The sequence below is a fragment of the Artemia sp. Qi Xiang Cuo genome, chromosome 5 (assembly GCF_049724085.1).
Source record: "Artemia sp. Qi Xiang Cuo chromosome 5, ASM4972408v1, whole genome shotgun sequence".
In the NCBI taxonomy this organism is placed as follows: Eukaryota; Metazoa; Arthropoda; class Branchiopoda; order Anostraca; family Artemiidae; genus Artemia; species Artemia sp. Qi Xiang Cuo.
The window spans coordinates 78,924,385-78,946,824 of NC_142798.1; the positions used below are offsets into that span (position 1 = coordinate 78,924,385).

General features: G+C 35.0%; 2 protein-coding genes across 2 annotated transcripts in view; one reads left to right on the forward strand and one right to left on the reverse strand.

Annotated features, from left to right (window-relative positions):
- The window catches only part of Sap-r (prosaposin), a 217,850-nt gene that overhangs the window by 145,325 nt on the left and 50,085 nt on the right, over window positions 1-22,440 (reverse strand). The window lies entirely within an intron of this gene.
- LOC148952577 (uncharacterized) lies at window positions 1,719-21,711 on the forward strand. The gene is made up of 3 exons (XM_089089025.1): window positions 1,719-1,741; window positions 3,349-4,467; window positions 20,103-21,711. The coding sequence occupies exons 2-3, from the start codon at window positions 3,418-3,420 to the stop codon at window positions 20,352-20,354; spliced, it is 1,302 nt and encodes a 433-aa protein (XP_088945151.1). The 5' UTR covers window positions 1,719-1,741; window positions 3,349-3,417; the 3' UTR covers window positions 20,355-21,711.

Genomic DNA, 22,440 nt, shown 5'->3' on the forward strand with positions numbered 1-22,440 from the left:
AACTAAACTCTCAAGACAGTGATAGAAATTCACGAAAATACCAGATATTTCGGTCACAAATGCAGTGACCGTCATCAGTAGTAAAACTAAGCTCTCAAAACAGTGATAGAAATTCAAGAAAATACCAGATATTTCGGTCACATATGCAGTAGCCGTCATCAGTAGAGTTTAGTTTTACTACTGATGACGGTCACTGCATGTGTGACCGAAATATCTGGTATTTTCGTGGATTTCTATCACTGTCAACTTTTATTTATCGTCATGGAAAGGCAGTGTGGTCTCCCAAATTATCTGAGCATGCAGCGTATTCAATCGACCAGGGTAACTGGTCCCTCTCCCTAAACTTCCCTGAATGAAAATTCGGTTCTTCAAGATCAACTCAAAAATTAACGTTCGCAGATACACAAACGTTCCCATGAAATACAAGTAGTTAATCCATGAAATACAAGTAGTTAATACAAGTAGTTCTCTATAGAAAATTATCGGGGATTTCGGACAACCCAATTTTCTTACAGGTAAGTTCATGGAAACCCCATAAATCTCTGGGATAGTGGGAGCAGTTCTAGAACAGCTAAAAAAAAATTAAAAGAAAAAACGACCAGGTATGATTTCTTTTTTTTTTTTGAAGACATGCTCATTGCACTTAATAAGGGCCTTCTTAGAGACATGAAGTTCAAGCATCCAAGCATCATGGAGACACGTGGAAAATTCCAAAAATTGAAAAACTGCATACTTCCCCCACAAATTTTTTCTATATCTAGAAAATACTAAAAAAATCGTATTTTTACCGACATTTGTCCTTTTTTAAATATCCTCGTACTAAAAACTTACCTGCACTTATGATTATTCCGGATAAAGATTTACCCAAATGCGTATTTTTTGTTGATGATCTTGGAAAATACTAACATTGTAGGATGCACATACATGATGGATAACAAGTTCTGTAGCTCAGAAATAAATCTTCAGGGGAGGGGAGAAGGGGTATAATTAAAAGCAGTTTAAAGGGAGCTTCAAGTTACTTCGGAAAACTCAAAATTTTCACGAAAAAGAATTTAGTGTATAGGAGTACAAATTTATTTCACAATTTTCAAAAAGGCCAAGTTTCAAACAGCTACAGGAAGAGTTTTTCAGCGTTGAAAATTTATGCAATAACGATTATATTTGTTGTTGCAAACAAGAAAACTATGCAACTACAAGTTTTTCATACATTTCTGTACTTTTTTTATTTTCTGTTCTTTTTCTTTTTTTTGTTTCATTTCAGACCACTCGAGTTTTATCTTCATTTTTACATAGAAAGAGGTTTATTTGTAAATAACCATATTACAAAATCCACTTAATACCCTTAGTTTTTATCTTCGCTAGCCAGGGTCAAAGGCTTAACACGAGGATTAGGCCAATTAAAAACAAAAATGAAAATAAAACATCACCCAAGGGAAAAAATAAAGACAATTACATATAATAGGACAACTACGCACAACCAAAGGAAAAATAAGCTTATTATATTGTTTTTTCCTTTCAAGACAATGACCGCTGATTGCTTCGCTAAGACGAAATCAAAGTAAAACTTAGGTCCACGAGGAATAAAAACAGATTCCTTAGAAGATACAATTTTCTTGTACCAAGGAATTTGATTGGCCGTGATTGAAAGAGCAATTTTTATATATCGAAGCAAATGATACCACAATTCTCAGTACAATTTGTATTGTCACAGACAAAAAATGACTAAGACAACTAAGTTAAGGTGAGAAATTTCTTATATCGTTAAGCATCATGCATAGTAATAAAAAAAAAAAAAAAAAAAAAAAATTAAATTGGGTACTTATCTAATACCCTAACCACACTCAAGAAGTCAAGTTAGGTTAATCATAATGAAATATATCAAAATCTGATGAAAATATAGTACTTCAGAAGCAAAATTATGGTAACAACAACAGAGAATTATGGAAAGCAGGCCGCCCAGAACGCGTTATGTGAAATACCCAACCAATTCCATATATTAAATATTTAATTAAAATATGCCTACATAGTAGTTTATCTCACTCATGTTAAGCTAATTATAACCGAATGCAGATAGAAAACCGGTTTTATTCAGATCAAGAACTTGAGTGTAGTCGGGATAATGGACAAGTACCTTAAATAACTCAACAAGAGGTATACATTTCCCATGTCGTACGAACAGCTGTATAAAACCGGTTTCTGAGCGTGTCTGCCCCACTTTACACTGATATATTGAAAAATTGGCAACCTTTCACAAGACCACAGGGTAGGCTTTAGCATCGCTAAAGACCAATTGATGCCAAAAAATGAAAGGATCAATGATCATCATCTACATGCATATCCACTCAACAGCTTCTGGAAAGCATACGTTACATAGCATACGGAAATCATACGTTACAGATCCTTAAATAATAAAATAACAAATGTAAGAAACAATAATCGATAATTATTTAAGAATTGATCCATACATCTACGAGCATCCAAATAAACTTTAAATATTTTTTTTTTAACTTCAAGCCAATTTTTCCAAACGAAATCAAAATGCCTATCAAGTACAGTCTTCAATAAATACGTATTTATTTTGAGATTATGAACCATTAATTTCAGTTCTTAAGCTTAGTTAAGATTGAGGTAGAATTCACTTTTGGAAAAAAGATTTCACGTTGACCAATGAACAAAATGGTTTATCATACAACTTCAGTAATCATTCATATGGTTGCAAAAGGTAATTTAGTCAACATGTGGTTAAACTCCGGAATCACTTCTTTATTTCTTTACATTCCACTTTTCTACGTCAATCTTACTCAATCCTTTCATAGCTCCCTCTCTTTATTGTCGCTTTCCAGCTGAGAGATGGGAATGAAGGCTCCAATCCATAGTATGTCAGTAATGCCCCCCCCCCCCCCCACCGACCTCAGCTGTAAGAACCGCTTAAACATTGTTAACGTAATAAAAAATGATGTAGTTCCACCCATACTTTCCATAGGCGTCAATACAGTGGCTGAGATAACAAAGAGAAAGCCTTATTCCATCGCATATTCTGGAGTCTATTGCCTTTTATATGACGAACATCAATCAGACGTCAAAAATATTTTCATTTTAAGTCTAGCGTGCTAATATATAGAAGGCAAAATATTAGGGTCCGTACCAGCTCAGGCATTCCCTGAAAATCAGAAAATGGTTATTAAATATTTTGCAAAAGTTTCTTATGAAAGGCTCTGGTCCATAGTTTGCCAGCAATACCCCAGACTTAGCTATGTATCCCAGTTACAATGAAAATATGTTCAAATATTCGCATATAATTTATTTTAATCGTTCTTTTTCGGTGACTCATCTTTTAAGATTTTTCAGGTATGCTACCAAGCGTTTTAAAAGTTTTCAACTGAAAGAGTGACTTGCCCACCAGAAAGAACATTAGCTATGGAGTTACCAGAGATCAAAATATACATAGAAGGTTGCGAGGACCAGAATATCCAAACAACACAAAGAACACAAAATAATTGGCTCCGAAAACATTCGGCTTACACATTCAGAGTAGCCGAAAATATAACGTATTATACGGGAATCCTACCAAAGTGGAAAGCGAAAAAGAGCCCATTGCTTTATATAATACCAGCTACTGTGTTTTTCTCAATGTCAGCATATTTTTCTTTATGCTTATATATATTCACAAAAGGTGTAGTCTATGATGGAAACACCGTCGCTGAAATTGTACAAATAACACCATGGTGTTTTCACATAGTTCCGTCACTTACTTGCAATTTTTTACTGCTAAAAAATGAAAAAAAGATCTCCAGCTTAGTATGTGAATGGGATAAGGTACTATCTGGCTTTCCCACTTGCCGAAATAAGCAGTTCACAAAGTTGTTTCATAAGATGACCGTTATGTATATTGTGTTCACTCTAGTGTCTTTTGTGGGGGTGGTTATATTTATTTCAGAGACGATACAGAGTAGCAGCATCTTTTCTTCTGTTATTGGCAACGATCCAACTACACGATATATTATTTTTATTGTAGTCACAATAGAGACTATACATTTCTGGATATTGATTTATTTCTGTGACATTGGTATTGGTTCAATTTATTATGATTTAGCCATGAACTTAAAAGATGCTACAACTTATTTCGACCATAATTTCTTTGACGATCGCTACTGTGTTTGCACAAGAAAAAGAAGATATTCAAATAATTCAAGCAGCGGTCAAGCACTGCTCCTCTGGAGACGAATAAACTTTGTGACTGACCTGACAGCAAGATGGAATGACATTTTTCAATGGGTTATAGCTGCAAATGATGCCACATCTCTGGCGATGCTCTGTGCAAATTTTTATGGGGAGCTGAAATTTTGGAAGATAATGCCAACACCGTCAATATTAACTTACACCGCTCATGCCGTGATGAATTTTCTAAGAATGTTGTATTTCAACAAACTATGCTCACAACTTGTTGTGGAAAGCATAAACCTCCAGGTATTTATAATTCTTCTCTTTTCCATTATTCTTTTTTATGCCGCAAGTCCACAAAAAAAAAAAAAATTATTATTAATCAATAGGGCATTCTTTTCTCCTTTCAATGCAACTCTCTTTTCCTCTTTTCACTCTCAAACTTCTTCTCTTCACATTCAATCTGACAAGTTTCTGTGAAGCTCTATTATTAGAATATTATTTTCTTTTTGAAGTTTCTGTGTCAAAATTTTTATACCCCCCCCCCCCCAAAAAAGGATATTTATTATCAGTCAATAGTACCTTCTTTTCTCCTTTCAATGTCACTTCTTTTTCTCTTTTTACTTTCTAACTTCTTTTCTTAACATATATATTCAATTTGCCAAATTTCTGTGAAGCTCCATCGTTAGAATGTCATTTTCTTTTTACAGTTCCTTTGTCAAAATTTGTATTTTGGTACTTTCAGTTTCCAAGTTTTTGCAAAAAATTAAAATTAAAATTTAAGCATAGGCGATTACGAGAGAAACCGCAGGAATCTTGACTTTTGTGGGAATCACCCAGAAGCTTGTCATCCACATTCCCCGATCCTTCTCTTGCTCTTTTTTTGCCTAGCTTTATTCTGCCAAGGCCTTTAGTTTCGCGACTAAAAAAAGAAAAGAAAAGAGCTTTCTGTACCTGCAAAGCACTATTTAATTTTAATCAGATTATGTATGTAAACTTCGTTGGTGAGTGTGCACTTATTTAAGCACGTACTGATGCAAATACACATCTGAGACTTCTTTCTCCCTCCCTTTTCCCCAAATTTTGTTTATGCTAATGACCTTTAACGTTTTCCCAGGTAAAAAAAAGAGTAAACTTAGTTAGGCATGTCCTGGTATAGTTATATACATATAAATCTGGAAGAACGTTTACCCCCCCCCCCCCTGAAACGTGTTTTCACGTTTCAGGCATGTGCGCTGTTTTATGACATTTATTTATGTATGTGTTGTAAATAAAAATATTCTATTCTACTCTACTAATATTCTACATGACAAGTGTGACAGATGTAATATATATATATATATATATATATATATATATATATATATATATATATATATATATATATATATATATATATATATATATATATATTTACATATTGATTCTCAATGTCACTTCTCTTCTAACCGTAAACAATGTAAGCCTCTTCTTGATATCATGGCGTCATCATAGGTTCGATACAACCACCTTATAAAAAATACAAATTCCTCCTTAAAGTTTTGACCTATTTATATCGTTTTAGTGGCCATAAATGTAAATCTGCCAGTTTTAAGAAGTAAAAAAAAAAAAAAAAAAAAAAAAAAAAAAAAAAAAAAAAACTGTAGCCAACTTCGAAGCACGGATGGCTTGTATATATTGATTCTCATTGTCGCTTGTCTTCTAACGGCAAACAATATGAGCCTCTTCTTTATGTCATAGCGTCACCATAGGTTCGATAAAACTACCCTGGGAAAAATACGAATTCTTCGTTAAAGTTTTGATGTATTTAAATCATTTTTATGGCCAGAAATGTCAATTTGCCAGTTTTAAGAGAAAAAAAAAACTGTTTAGCCGATTTTTAGGGACGGATGGCTTGTATATTTTTATTATCATTGTCACTTGTCTTCTAAATGTAGATGATGTGAGCCTCTTCTAAATGTCATGGTGTCACCATGGGTTCAATTAAACCACCCAGGAAAAAGTACAAATTTCTTCCTTGAAGTTGTGACCTTTTTAGATAGTTTTTGTGGCCAGATATGTCAATATACCAATTTTAGAAGAAAAAAAAATTGTAGTCGATTTCGAGGCCGGACCTTTGAGGTCGGAAAAGCTTGTATATATTGATTCTCGTTGTAAGTAGCAACCTCCAAATGAATTACTTTTTTTCTACTCTTTCCTCGGAAAAAATACTCTTTCCTCGGGAGGGCTTCCCAGGGAAAACATAATGTTGAAGGGTCCCACAGACTTGTAATCAACAGTTGCGTAGTTTATAACATCTTTGTAGGCTTGTAACAGGTTTTGCGCCACATTGTGTTGGCGTCGAAGATTGTGATGGCGTTGTTCTTCTAACGTAATATTTCTTTCTTCTTTACTTTCATTTTTGACTCGTTATGATTTTCGCCGTCACTTGTCTTCTAAGAGCACGATTCTTTGTTATTCACTTCATTTTTGATACGTTCGCTTCTCGCTATCGCTTTTAATTCTCGCTGCCACGTATCCTTTAATCGCATATTTCTTTGTTCTCTCTGTGGCATATCTTTTAGCCGCATATTTGATTGCTGTTCCCTTTCCTTTTTAATTCGTTTTACTCCTCCTTGTTGCATGTATTGTAACGACATGTTTCTTTGTTTTTCACTTTTATTTTTTACTCGTTTGAATTCTTGCTGCCGCTTATCTTCGAGCCAGAGGTTTCTTTGTTCTTCATTTTTCTTTTTGACCCGTTGTCACTGACGCAAGTATTCTAACTGTAAATTTATTTGTTCTTCATTTTTATTTTTCATTACTTTAGACATTTTGAATATCCTTTGTCTTAGCTGCTCGGATTGGTCTTGTCATATTTGATGGTCAAGGTTATTCATTTGTCCTCTATGCATTATGAAACAACTTAAAACGCCTTTTGTAAATAGACTAATTATACTCGGTATTTTATACTTAGCCGTATAGATCGTTTTTTTTAGGCCAGAAAATCCCAGGATTCCAATTTCCCTAAAAGAATATGGAGCCGTTTTCGAGAAAAAAAATACACATCTTACTTCTTTAAACGAGCGATAATTATATATGTGTTTACGTTTCGTTCTTTTTTGTGTTTTTCAGGAAAACGGCTCCATATTTTTTTTTGAGAAATTGGCATCCAGAGATTTTCTGGCCAAAAAACGATCTGTACGGATCGCAAGTTTGAGAAAATTCGTAAAGAGCTTTATTTTAAAACAAGAGTGACGTCAAATGATTAAGACTTTAAGTTCTAACAAGACCTTAAAGTGTAAAAAGACTAAGAATTTAAAGACTTTATGGTCCTTAAGGTGTTATGACTTTAAGGTCTAGCTTCACAAACAAGAAATCTACTCAACAGTACTTGTCATTTTTGTCGCAGGTGAAACAAAGTCAGAGACGAGAATCTGCCGATTTAAATAGAAACTTCAAATTTGATTGTCGCTTGCTCTACACCAGTTACCTTATACAGAATGAAGATGAGAGAAGACAGTTTCAAGGTTAGAACAAGATACTTTTAAAATACACTAAGAGAGGTTTGTGGAAAGAGAAATGATGACTGGTCAGAAGCAGTGATGACTAGAATTCTCGCAGCCACCCTCGATCTACACGCTGCTAATGTAGTTTACCACAAATCCTGCTACTTAAACTTTCCAAAGGAACATAATATCCCCAGCAAGTATAGCGGAATTCCTTCACAGTCTGGAAAGCGAAAATCTGGTTGACCATTGAACTTGAATCGGAACGATAATTTGGAGAAGGTTATCGAGTTTTTCCGGACTAACGATGATGAGCAACTAAAATTGAATGATATTGTTAGTATAATGGACGAGCTCATGAGCGATTCAGAGGATTCTGGATATAGTGAAAGATACATGAAATAGAAGATGCGGGAGAGAATTAGTGAAAGAGCAGTATTTGCATAGATAAACAGCAGACAGAACGTCATTACGCTAAGAGAACAGCTCATGCCATTCTTCACGAGTATTACTTAAAGCCAAAAATTTTTCACTTAGAACTGGACTAGAAAGGTATTGCCTGAGCTGAAGCAGCTATAATCAAAATTGATGCCAAAGGTATTAAACAACAAATGGATGTGGACCTCAATTCTGAAAACCTCGGGGAGATAACAGACAACATCAAATACATACCCTCATCTTTGCGGCTTTTCTCAACACTGTTCGTAGGAGACAAAACAGACAGGAAGGTTGAGTCAATAGGTCAGTACATGTTACAAGCCTTTGGCCAAGGGCAATCAGAATACCTCTTCATATTGGACTAGCTGTCTAGTTGCATCATCAGTTTAAGTAGCCGCTTTCCAATTGACATGCTTAGTGCTATTTTAATGCATCACATAGCTAGCAACGTCGATCACAACGTCCGAACCCTTAATGGTAACGACACTTTTCACAGTATGAGCATTATTGTTTCTCTGACGCCACTATTGAGGTGTTCAACAGATATAAAGAGGAGAGAGTCTGTTATGTCAAGGCAGATAACTGAACCGAACAGAATTCACATTAAGTATCTCAGACAGACACTAGGACAACCTAACCTTCTGTACGATCTGCTACCACGAGCTTCAATTCTGGATCTCTAAAAGTTTTCGACTTGCTATGGAAGATGTCCAGACTTTTTCCTGCACCCTTACCTAGCTGGCAGGGAGCTATGAGCGAGCTGTATGTTGATACGCAGTCAGGCTCTTACACGGAGAAAGCCTCTATTCTCTTCATACCAATGATAGATAAGAGACCCCATTTGTATTTACTCCATAATCAGCTTTGTTTGCGAACAGTGTTCCAGATACGGTGCGACTCCAGTACTGACCTTGGATCAGCCCCTTTACTGGAGAGCTCTTACCATTATTGCTGCCGATATGGATACAAATCTAGTCAAAAATCTTCCTGCGGCTGGTTGGTTTCCACGCACTCATGAGTTACGTTGGACAAATTATGTAAGACTCGGGACTTCCAAGACATGTCGAAAATAATATACAATCGGATTTGAAGTTGAAGTTTCCAGATAACCAGAAGATTCTTGCCTCTAAGTTTGTTTCACCTGCGACAAACATGAAAAGTACTGTCCAATAGATTTCTTGTTTGTGAAGCTAGACCTACATGACTTATGGGCAGGATCCTCAATAACTGCTGTGAAATCGTCACGCTTTCCTGATCGACTAGTTTCATTCACCGAGTCTGCACCTTTCTTTTCCAAAACGATCTTTTCCGTCTCTTCCACTATGTCTTCTCTGCAAATGATACGATTCATATCAACAATTTAAAGTTTAATAGTAGTTTGCTATATATTCATCGTTCAACCTAAAAAGGTAAATTCAAGTTTTTATTTTACTTTCAAATAAAAGTGATTTTCATAATCACCGTGATCTAGTACCTTAATGTAGACATCAGTTATGTTGTTGTAAGCCTTTATATGGAAACACGAGTTTCACCTCCTCAAAATCAACCTCAACCTCAGAAAACCTAAGTTTTAATTTTGTGTACGAATAAAAGTGATTTTTCATAATCACCGTGATCTATTACCCTCTCCTCGACATCAATTCTGTTGTTGTACGCCTTTATTTTGAAACACAAATTTCACCTACTCAAAATCAACCTCAACCTAAAATAAAACATGTTTGTGAAACAGCTAGATGAGCAAACTTTGCATATTTAGAATTAACGCATTTGTCAGAGTCGGGTAGTCAAAGAATCCTTTCTCTTGCCATTTGTTTTGGGCTAGGCCCTTTTTTCACACACTTCCGGGACCAATACTTTGCTTTTTCGGCGCCGATTTACCAAATTGGCGTCAATTTGCAAAGAAAACGGCGCCGATTTAAGTTTGAGAAATCTTCCAGTTTTCGGTACCGATTTACAAAAACTGCACCGAATTTCATCGTGATCATCCAAAAAGAAGAAATCTTCAATCATTTCATTCTCTTCAGCAGGAAAATCCTGATCAACTTCCTGATATAATTGTAGGACAAGTAACCAGCCATATTAGGAAAAATTATGTTCACGTAACGTTTTACGGTTTTTACGTACTTCTTTTGCAACTAAAATAATTCAGTACACTTGAGCCATTTTGGAAGGTCTTGGCAGTTTTTTTCTCATGAAAATAATGGCAAAAATAAGCATGACAATCTCATTATTATTTTTCTCATTTATCATTATATCTCAAGGGAAAACATCTGTCATTAGTACAGGAAGAAATATAATTTTTTTTAAGGGGATAAATATTGATGGCAATTTTATTACCTAATAAAAAAAACAAAAAAAGAAAAGGGTACAGAGGGGGAAGCAACAAAACAGGAGTTGACGGGATGGAGATAGAACCAGTAATTCCTTACATCAAACTTAAGTCATAACCTACAATTAGAATACTATACTAAGAGTCAATGGATAAAAACGTTTAGGAAATTACGTCCCAGGAGGCCTAAAAATGCTTTTTTTCTCATACTATTGAACAAAAATTATCAACAAAATCGTACAAGTCCAAAACTTAAGTCTGCCCTTTCAATTTTATAAGCCAATTAGTCTTTAAAAAACAAAACTTGCCCAGCCAGGGGTGTCTTGTTTCTCTTTCCTCCTTACTAACTATTTAATAAATTACTTGAAACTTGCTGTTTTGTCCGTCTTGAGGGCAGAGGAAGGGTTGCAGTTAGGGAAGGGGGCACATCTTCAAAAAAAAAAAAAAAAAAAAAAAAAAAAAAAAAAAAGCGGATATACTAAGGTCCGCTCCTAGGGATTTTGGCACGTAGAATAAAATTGCTCTCTATGCTCAAACCTATGAAAAAGTTATGTGAACCAACAAATGACTAACAGAAACGCATTTTTAAAGCAAATCTTGGCCCCTTCCTACGAACCATCACCTCCCGCCTTGAACGGCCCAGCATAAACATAAGGCTATGCTCAAGTCATCTAAATTCCTCTTTCTTGGTGCAGACGGTAGATCCTTTTCTTGGCTAATCAGACTTCTAAGACCTTACTTTTGTTAATTGAAAATGAATTTTTAAGCCAACTAATCGAATCAAACTTCTTTCTCTTCTAATCCTATATCTAAGCAAATTGATGAGAATATCGTAATAGGATTCATCTCCGTTTTATGGTAGGAATAATTGCCTGACTTCTAATGTAAATTATTAGCACCAGTGATGCTAAATATTAGCACCAGTGATGCACCAACACCACTACTCCCAATTCATATGACTTCGTCCTCATGATCGATCCCTAGGTAAAAAGGGAGGTGGAATACTATTATTTGTAAATAATTATCCCTTTCGTAAATTAATTCACACTCCCAACGTTTCAGATAACGATGACATCCTTTTGTCAAATGTAAGCCCCAAAGTTTTACCACGCCCCTTTAATTTGATTGTGTTTTGCTGCTTCTATTATTCCCCAAATCAAAACGCTGCACCAAGACAGCGATTCTACCAACAACTGCATAGTAGTGCCGACTTTGTCCTATGCAAACACCTGAATGTATATTCTGATCCCCTCCCAATTTATAATGGTGTGCCCCAAGGAACCCTCTTAGGTCCAAATTTATTTCTTACAATGATAAACAACCTTGATGTTTATTTAACAGATAGATGGAAATTCGTTGATGATCTAACTGTCTTGGAGACATGTTTCAAAAATTCAAAAAGCAACCCAATGGACATCTTGGAATCTATATCAGCCGAAGGTTTTACTGATGATATGAAAGTCAACCTTTTAAAGTCAACTGTTCTTACTATTAATTTCCTTAAAACTCCCCCTTCTTTCTCCTGTCCAATCCCCCCTGAAATGTCTGTTACCACTATGAAATTACTGGGCGTTACCATCTCAAGCGACTTAAAATGGGATTGTCATATTAGTGACATCTTAAAACGTACAAATGCCGCATTTTCCCTCCTCAAAAAATTTAAATGCCCTAAATCACACTGTTTGAGGATTTTCCTGTCATTTGTACGCCCAACCCTTGAGTACACGCCTGTCCTGTTTGGCATCCTGGCACTTCTATTGAATTGTCGGACAGAATAGAGGCAGTCCAAAAAAGGTGCTTAAGAATTATCTTCAATGAGGGTAAAGTACCTTATATTTCCCTTCTTAGGAGAGCTAGTATTGTCACCCTTAAGTAAATGAGAGCAAAAATTACCTTGTGTTTTGATAACAATGCCCTTCATAACCTTCGAACACCTCCCCTTTTCCCTGGTCAATATTCACCCCTTCGACCCCGCCTCCCGCGTTCTGTGTCAACAAAAATCCCCCTTATTGCTCCAATAAGAGTTTGCACTGAAAGATATAGAATAACTTGTATCCCTTACATAGTTGACATTTTCAACCAGTGAATCTCCGCTGCCTCCCCCCCCTCACTCACTCTTGACCTGATAGTTATTAATTTTAAAGTCCATTTTGCAAATTTGGAGGTTTTATATTTTTAAGTTTGTTAGACACGAACCAACTTATGTTTTTGTTTTAATTTTACTTTATGCCCTTGTTAATTTTACGAGTTTTCGTTTTTTTTTTGCATTTTTGCTGAATTGACATTGGCCTTCTAATTTTATGAGTTTACTTTGTTTTTGTTTTTAACATTTTTATGTATTTGACATTGACCCTTTTATAATTTTCTGTTGTTTTTTGATTGTTTGTTTTTGTTGTTCTTTTTTCGCTTTATTTGACGCTAAAATACGAATTCGGCCCTTTTGGGCTTGTGATAGCCGTTTTTCAGCAATAAATCTTATCTTACCATCGTTGGTGCTAAAGAGGATCTTTAGTGTTCTCGCATTTAGCCTAAAAACACAGTCAATTTCATTTTGACATCAAAATCTTTGATTATCTTACATTAACAATATATAGCATACATAATATATAGCAATACATTAGAGAGGTTTCAGACACGGAAATTGGGTATGCTAAGCTTCGAATTACATGTTATTTTTGAACGTGAGTATATTCGTTTAGTGGTCTATGAGGTTAGGTTTCCTTATTCACAAACAGAAAAAACAATTTTTACAATGTACACACGCTGCATTAATGAAAAAAAATACGTTCTACTAACGTGCAGCAAAAAATACTAGCCAGTTTCTTAACCTCAAATTAATCATATAATTGATTCACAAACAGAGAAACAATTTTTTACAGTGTACACACGCTGCATATGCTTGAAAAATCCTTGATAGGTCCTTATATCCTTGATTTTACCAGTTTCGAAATTTTAACGTTGGCCATAAAAAAAAAAACTAAAAAAAAAAAAACGAAAAGAAAACTGTTGCTTTTAAGTTCCATGAGTTTGCTGCTGATGCTAAACAATAAAATTCTGAAACATAACTATTTATAGTGTCTTTGAATGGTATAAAATTTTGAACATTTTTCTGGCTTGGTAATTTTGGTAAATTTTTTTCTGGCTTGGTAAAATTTCAGAAATATCGACACAAAAATAAATTGCACCCAACTTATGGCGAGGAAGGCAGCCTGAAATTAGCCCAGGAGTTGGGGTTTAAGACCTTAGCAGCGAAAAGAGACAAACCAATTGTCCTCTTTTGGAGAGTTGGTGATAGTAAATGGTTCGTCGACATATTTCAAGCAACTGGCGTCAACGGAAAGGCATCCCGATTAATAATGAAAAAAAAAATAATAGAAAAATGGAATACGTGAGCAAATATATAGATGAAAGCTGAATATATAAATAATTAACTTCTTATATTGTTCTAAGTTCAGGTACTTTATTCATGATTTCTAATCTCGGCAATGCTGTTTTTCGCTTGTTTTAAGCACTGAAATTTAGTCTTTGCTACCCTTATTCCCAACAACTCTAAAAATTACTTTAAAACGTTCCAGCCAACACGTGGAAGAGTATATACTTGTTGATACTACCGTGAGACTAGGGCAGAGTTACTCAAGAGTAGCCGAGAGTTAAGTTCAGGAACATAAACTAAGATCCCATCAAAAATTTATCCTCACACAATTTCTGAACTGATTGTTGTGAAGTATTGAAACGACTGCCAAAACTTAGGATGAGCAGAACTTTTCCTGTATATAATGAAGGTTGTCTGCCTTATACCGCAGGTGGAAGAGAGTGGATGTCCTTTCGACAGTTTTGAGAGAAAGAAACGTGGAAACACAGGTTCACGACTTTAAAACAAAATGATTTTTAACTACAATGTTATCTTCTCGCCTGTTTTGCAACGATCACAGATTCTGAATTCATCGTTGCAAAGTTTAAAACGAACATCAAAACCTAGGACGAACAGAACCTATCCTGTATATGATAAGGGTTGTCTGGCTTGTACCCCCTGCGATGGAAAGTGGGCGTTCTCTCGACAGTTTTGCGAGAAGAAAATGTTGAAACACGGGTTTACGAGTTTAAAACAAAAAGATTTTTAACTACAATGTTATCTAATTCCGTGTTTCTCGGCAGATAACCATCACACGAACTGCAATGATCACAGATTCGGAATTCATCATTGCAAAATATTAAAACGAACATCAAAAATTAGGACGAACAGAACTTATCGAAACGAACAGGACGAACAGAACCTACCCCCTGCGGCGGAGAGTGGGCGTTCTCTCGACAGTTTTGCGAGAAGAAAAGGTAGAAATACGGGATTATGAATTCAAAACAAAAAGATTTTTAACTATAGAGTTATCTTCTCGCATGTTTCTCGGCAGAGAAGTGTCACACGAACTGCAATCATCTTTCTACCACAATACTTTTCAGACTGTCATACTTATCATGCGACAATTTTTTAAAAGAACTTTTACTTAGTTTCTTGTCTTTCAAGAAAAACACCATCATAAAAAGAAAAAAAAACGGACCTCTTTTAAAAATAAATAAATAGTTACTTGGAATCAATGAAAAGGAACACAACAAGGTCGGGTGTGTAGATCATGAATGGCTGAATGACTTTTTTGAATCGTAACCCCCAGAAGTTCTTGGATCAAGGGGACCCTAGTGTACAAAAAGGACTAGGTAAGAGAAAACACTTGAGACGATAAAATTATGGTCAAAAATCTTCGTCTTGAACTCGCAAATCGGTGTTCATTCTTCCCGAAAAACTACCAAGCAATCACCCACTCTCCGCCCCTGGGGTGCAGTACAGCCAGCCCCCCCCCCCACATTAAATAAGGAATAATTTCATTGTCTTAATCAACAATACATCATTGATCATAGCATAAAGCAATACTTTTGAATTAAAATCAAGTTGGTGAATTATGATAAAAAAAAGTTGAGAGCCTAATTGAAAGTTGAGAGGCTAAATGGAAAAACAGTCAAGACAGATAGTCTGAGTGAGAGGCAAACGGCCAAACGAAATGCAACCTTCTTTCTATCACAATGCTTTTCAAACTGTCATGCTTATTATGTTTTTTATTTTTTTCTAAGGGCTTTTACCTAGTTTCCTGTCTTTCAGGGAAAGCGCCATCATAAAGAAAGGAAATGGACGTTTAGCAAATAAAAATTAATGGTCACTTAAAATCGATGAACAGGAACGAAAACAGGATCAGAAGTACAGACGAAATGCAAACGCTTTTGATTTATAATTCTTCTCCGTAAAAGGAAAAATAAACTTAAAGAAAAAAGATATGTAAACAAAAATAATAGTTATTTAAAATTGATGAATGGTATAAAAGGGAAGAAATCAAAAATATCGAAGGATTGTAAATACACTTGATTTACAAACCTAAAGATAATGATTTATAAATCCGAGGTTAAAAGCATTAGAAAAAAAAGCATTAGAAAAAAAGCATTAGAAGAAAAAGCATTAGAAAAAAAGCATTAGAAAAAAAATCATTAGAAAAAAAGCATTAGAAAAAAAAGCATTAGAAAAAAAAGCATTAGAAAAAAAAGCATTAGAAAAAAAAGCATTAGAAAAAAAACATTAGAAAAAAAAACATCGCAAAAAAGGAAGCGAACGTTTTGTAAACAAAATTAAATTGTCACATTAAATTGAATTGAAGTTATCAAGTATTTTGCAATAGGTTGCGTAGGTTGCATCAAGACGCTGGTTAATTGTAGACAGAGAAAAGCCAAGACAGATAGTCCAAGTAATTGAGGCACGGGTAAATGGCAGGAGTATGCATGACTCTCTTATTGGACATATACTTGTCAGGTTAGTTTTTGGAAAGGCATGCCTGCCTAGAGTCTTAGGCATATTGATCAAGAATTAAAAAATTGACATAAGACCGTTAGATTGCCTGTAATGAGAGGCAAACAAGGCACACCCGCCTATGGTCTTAAGAAGGCTGACCAAGAATTGACGAACAGAGACAAAAACAAGACCAGAAGTGCAGATGAAACGCAAGCACGTTCATAATTATATTTAGAATTCTCTATAAAGAGAAAAAAAAACACTGAAAAAAGATGTAATAAACAAAAATAATGGTAAGTTAAAATTATAAACATCAACAACAAGTAGAACAATAGGGAATTCTTTTCGCAAGACAGTGGAATTCTATATTTGAATGAATATTTTCGACTCTATGTCCAAGGGCAAAACATAAATATATAAAAGAAAAGAGACTTCCATTAAAATATACTTTATTAAATTTAATTTAACGAAGTTCAACCAGGACATGAGTTGAATCCTGGTTGAACTTCACTGAAGTAACGATGCTGGGACATGCTTTAAAAATTTGCATTTTAGTTTTATATTTTAATATAAGTTATAATAATAATTTAGGTTATATTTTAATAAAAGTCTTTTTTCTTTGATATATTTATATTTTGCTGAGGACAGCCCTTGGACATAGGGTCGACAATCAAATATAGAATTCCACCGTCTTGTGAAAAGAATTCCCTATTGTTCAACTTGTTGTTGATGTTTATGACGGGAGGGCAGTGTGGTGTTCGTCGCTATTTACTTAAAATTGATGAGCGGTATAAAAAGAAAAAAAAAATTGGAAGAATCGAAGGAATGCAAATAAGTTTGATTTATCAATTGCAAATATCTCCAGTATTAAAAATATTTGGAAAAAAAAAAAAAAAAATAACAAACAAGGAAACGAAGGAATTGCAAACAAAAATAAAAGATTACTTAAAGCAGGGATGCTACTAAGAATTAGTCATTATCCCAAAATTCACTTGTGTATAATCCCATAAGTTCGAAAGAAGTCTCGAGACATTAAATAAAATATATAATTGAAATACATTTTGATGGTAACGCTTAATACAATATACATAAACTTTTCCCAAGGTCCCAAACTTATAGTTATTGTTGCTGTTCTTTAATAACGTTTTCTTCAGTCAACGTTAAGACTGGCAAACCTTTCCTTTCTTTTTATACGTTTCCTTTAATTTCTTTTTTTTTTTCCTTTGTTTTCCTTCAGAATACATTCTTTTCGGTAGGAATAGGATTATGGGAGCCTTATACGTTTGTGATGCAAACGTTATAAGAGTTATAACGTTTGTGATGCCGTATAAGGAGCCTTAGTATGTTCGTGATACAAACGTGTGATACAAGGGTTAAGGGTCTTAAAAAAGGAGATTTTTGGAGGGGATGAAGAGGATGAGCCTTGGGCTGTCCCATTTATGACAAAATTATTAATTCTGATCGTTTTTACATACATCCACAAAGTTATATTGTACAATCGAATAGAGTCTCCGATAACAATCAAACTGGAAAGCGATCAGCCTTTAAAAGTGGAAAAATTGTGGGAAATGAGTGTTTTATTAGTAAGCTACAAGGTTATGGGAGTCTTATACGTTTGTGATGCATAAAACCCCCAACTTATCAAGTGATCAGAAAAGTATTGCCTAAGATACCAAGCCCAGGCCCGAAATCCTAAATTTTTGGGGAAAATCGCAAGGAGTGACAGACCTTCCTCAGCCCCCCACCCTAGATTTTGACTGAAACCTTATTTGTGGTATTTTAATTAAAAATGCCCTTTTCTGCTATTTTCCTTAAATAATTGAAAAGAAAGGCGAAATTGCCCCACCCCTTGGGGAAAACCCCAAAGAGTAGCAGTCTGATTTTAAAGTTGATGAAAAGGCATAAAAAAAATAAGATCAAAATCATAGACTCAATGCAAATGTATTTGAAGTAAATCCGTTTATTTCATAACGAAAGGAAACCAAAAAAAGAAGTAAACAAAAATAATGGTTACTCCAAATTGATGAATGGTATAAAAAAGAGAAAAAATCGAAAGCCTCGAAGGAATGTAAATAAACTTGATTAATAAATTAAAAAAAATATCATGCAACAGAAGTCAATGAACTAGCAAATGAGAATCGACAATCATGAAAGGCCGTCAGAGTGAGTTCTTTTACAGGCTGGGTACGACTATCATTCACATGCAGAAGAAGATTTCAAAATGAATTCTGATATTTTTTGGGGTATATTTACGTTTTAAAGAAAAATTATAAATTTCTTTCGCTCCACATAATCCTACATCAGTTAATGGGTAGTACAGTTACTATTGCTGTTTAAAATATAAAAAAAATGTCTACCAGGGTTTCGTCTTATATTAAACAAGGCTGTTAATTTATCGGTTTAGGTTATTTTTCATCATGATCATACCGCAGAGACTTTTTTTTTAATTTTATTTAATTTAGTTATTTATTTTTCAATCACGATCATACCACTGAGAAACAGAGAATTTACATGTAGAAACTGTGACTCAAAAACTTTCTGTTCCTTTTACTGGTTGGATATTTCTCATAAAAAAAATAAATTAGATTTTTAAACAGCGATATAATTTTTCACACCAGAAATCGCATTTCCTTGCTAGTCTGGATTTGTCACTCAAAATTAGTTAACCTGGTTTTGAAATGGCGCGGCAGTTCCGAGAGGGCGCCCACTTTCCGCCACCCGGTGTACACCTCAAAACACTACGTGCGCCGCAAAGTTCCACCACGCTTGGTACAACATTTTCACGCTTGAAATAGTTTTCGCCACGCTTGGCACACTTCCGTTACGCTTGACACGCGCCACCTGGTGTAGGTAAATTAAAGTGGGCACCCCCACTTTTGATCAAAAGTGATTGGCTTGCTGCAATGCGACAGGTCACACCCCTGTTGCACCCTGTTTTAGAGGTTTTCGACAGTTAAAAAGCACCCAAAAACAATTCTTCCTGTTTTTTTTGTTTTTTTGAGTAGGCGTGCCACAAAAATGTCGAGTTTTGAAAGTGATAACTCTAGTAAAATCCACTATTAAATAAGAGCACCCCCCCCCCAAAAAAAAAATTCTTTTTTGGGCATGCTCCACAGAAGCATATAAAATTCAGGCATCACCTGCCTGCAACATATTTTTTATTATTTCCTGATTATTTTCCATAACTTAAAGCAATAGCTGCCTTGAAAAAATATCTTGACAAAGAATGGAGATTGTATTCTTTGTGACATACGGAGATTGATCGATTATGTGGCGACTCTATCCTAACAGCATTAGAGGTGGAAGCCATCGTCAATAACAAAAATCCACAAATCAGATAAGGAACTAATTTGATCCAACTTTGAATTAAGACGAGATCCATGTTTATAGCAATTTATTTTGAAGACAAATTTCGTCCGTGAGGCTTCTTTTTCTTCCTTCCAATACTTCGGCGACTTCAGACTTCTATTTTTCTTTAAAATCTATGTCTTGTAACATATTCTCTTTTGAGCCACTGATAAAGAAATCTGCCCCTTTTAGCCACAGCCACATTCCAAGGGACCACTTTCTACTACAGTTGAAAGTATATTTTACAGTTGAAAATATAGATCGGTAATCCAGATTGCTCATGATAATGCCAACGATTGGTAGCTAGTAAAATACCTATTTCTTTCTTTATTGGACTCGTTATCAGGACCGGATTGAACAGGTTAAATCGTTAAAGGGCTATATATGGGGCTAGGAGTTCCTTCCTTACATTTTATCATAGCATTTTATCATTGTATCTTGAGGGATATGTAAAAATTAAACCATATAGGGATATGTACTGAAATTAATGTTCAAATAATCTTCTTTATTTCAGAGCGTAGTAAAGACAAAAGCTTCCGAAAACTGGAGCAACATAGGAGAATCCGATCGAAAGGCATTTCACATGGTTTTGGCCATTATACAATCAACTCCGCCAAGAGCCATGCCTTTTGGAATGTATTCAGTATCACCGACAACGCTGCTTACTATGACAAGCATTGCTGTAACATACTTGATAGTTCTTCTACAATCCCCGGAGGCCAACTTTGATTCAGCAAGGAATTGTACAGTCCCCACATCTACCTAGCTACCCTTTACCTATACTTAAGGACTGTAATTACCGACACACTGAGTTCATAGTTCGCAGTAACTATATTTTATTCGACTTCAAACTTGAATAAGCGATAATAAGCTTCCAGGATGAAGATTATGGAACTGTTCGTACAGATTTTTATGATTATTAAATATTTCATATCATCACATTCAAAATTAAGTGCTGAACAGACACAGCGATTTAAGATAAACTTTTTCACAGAAAGGCAGCGTTTTCTTGGCAAATATTTTAAATTTGTAAAGCATGAACACAAAATGAAGAAAATTCGCTTGGCTAGACAGTAAATTAAGTAAGATACAGGCTAAAACCGCTACACTAAGTATCATTACCAAGATCGTATCCAGGATTTTCGTTCAGGGGAGGAGGGGGTGTTACAAAGAAAAACTTAAAAAACGCATACAACATTTGTTTAAACTCATTTTATTACGTTTCCACGAGTCGGAAGAACATTTCTGGGGGGAGGGGGTTCAAACCCTCTGACTCCCCCCCCCCAAACCCTGTATACGGCCTTGATCTCTACAAGTATACAAAATATTGCAGTATTATTAAGTCAGACTCTCAAACTTCAGTAATTCAGCCCTAAAAAAAAAAAAAAAAAAAAAAAAAAAAAACCTTTAAACTGGAAAGAATTCTTGGTTTAAAAGTTGGGGTAAAATACGACCGTGTCCATACATCTAGCCGTTTTTAGCTTGAAAACCCTGTATCTCGCAAGTTCTGTCCTGTGCAAAGCGTTATTTCTAGTAGTGGTTTCTAGTAGTTCGTTATTTCTAGTAGGGTAGTGGTGTTTATAAAATTCCTTGTTCTTGTGGCTGTTTTTATGTTGGTAGAACCCAACAGCAATTGGGGGAGAGGTTATCTGAGCACAAGTTCTGAATCGACAAGGCAATGAGGTTACGCCAAAGGCCTGAGGTTTTTGATTCCGCCTTGGCGCAACATGTGTACGAGAGTCCACACCATTTCATTTTGTTTGACGAGGCCTCCATCGTTGCCCCCGTTAAGTCCCATTTATGACAAAATTATTAATTCTGATCGTTTTTACATACATCCACAAAGTTATATTGTGCAATCGAATAGAGTCTCCGATAACAATCAAACTCGAAAGAGATCAGCCTTTAAAAGTGCTTTACGCCAAATGAAATTCTGAAATGCCATTTAAACTTGTTTTTTATTCAGTTACCCTTCCACCGTTACTAGGAAAGGGTCGTCCAATTTTAGTTTGGTGTTTTTATTTTAAGGTTTGGTTTTTATATTTTTATCAGTTTTATTCTGCACTGAGGACGGTCAAGCGGAGGTCTTGACCGAAATATTTGCATAATTTTTCAATTTTTTCACTGGCTGTTAATTGTCGTTTTCTTCCTTTCTTTGCGATTTTTTGTTTTATATTTTTATTTCTATTGTATTACAATCCATAATTCATGTCTCAGTCTTATCTGTTCTCTTTCACAGAAATTAGGGGATAGGGCGAAAATGTGTTTTTCGAATCTAGGGGGAGGAAGGCACTTTTTTTTTTTTTTTTTTTTACTCAAAATAAAAATAAGTCATTTGTAATGAAAATGCCAAAAAAGAACATTTCCAAAAATCTAGTGGGGGAAAAAATGCCCCCCCCCCGCCCTAAAATTCTTGTCTCTATCTGTTACCTATCTTAACTCGAATCGAAAAGGAGCTCGAAATTCTCTCATTTTGAATTTTTCTGTCTCTAAAAGCTCAAACTTACAGCCTGAAAAGAATTTTTCTTCTGTTTCTTCTTCGAGCAACAACTCAGAAGACTTAAAACACAATGGACAAGAATCGGTGTTTGAATGGCAAGTCATTCACTAATAGTTGAGTTGATTCTAATCGGCCAAATGTAATAGTTTCATATTCTTTTATAATCAATTTACTAAAAATTTACTATTAAAAATTTTCAATTTACTAGATAAGTTTGAAGGTTTGGGGGGTTCGAATCCCCTGCTCATATACAAAAATCCCACTGGAAATAGTAACTTGTAAAAGTCTTAATGTTAAACGATTTTGTTCCATAACTCCATATTAATATAGCAAATATATAGCATTTTATCTT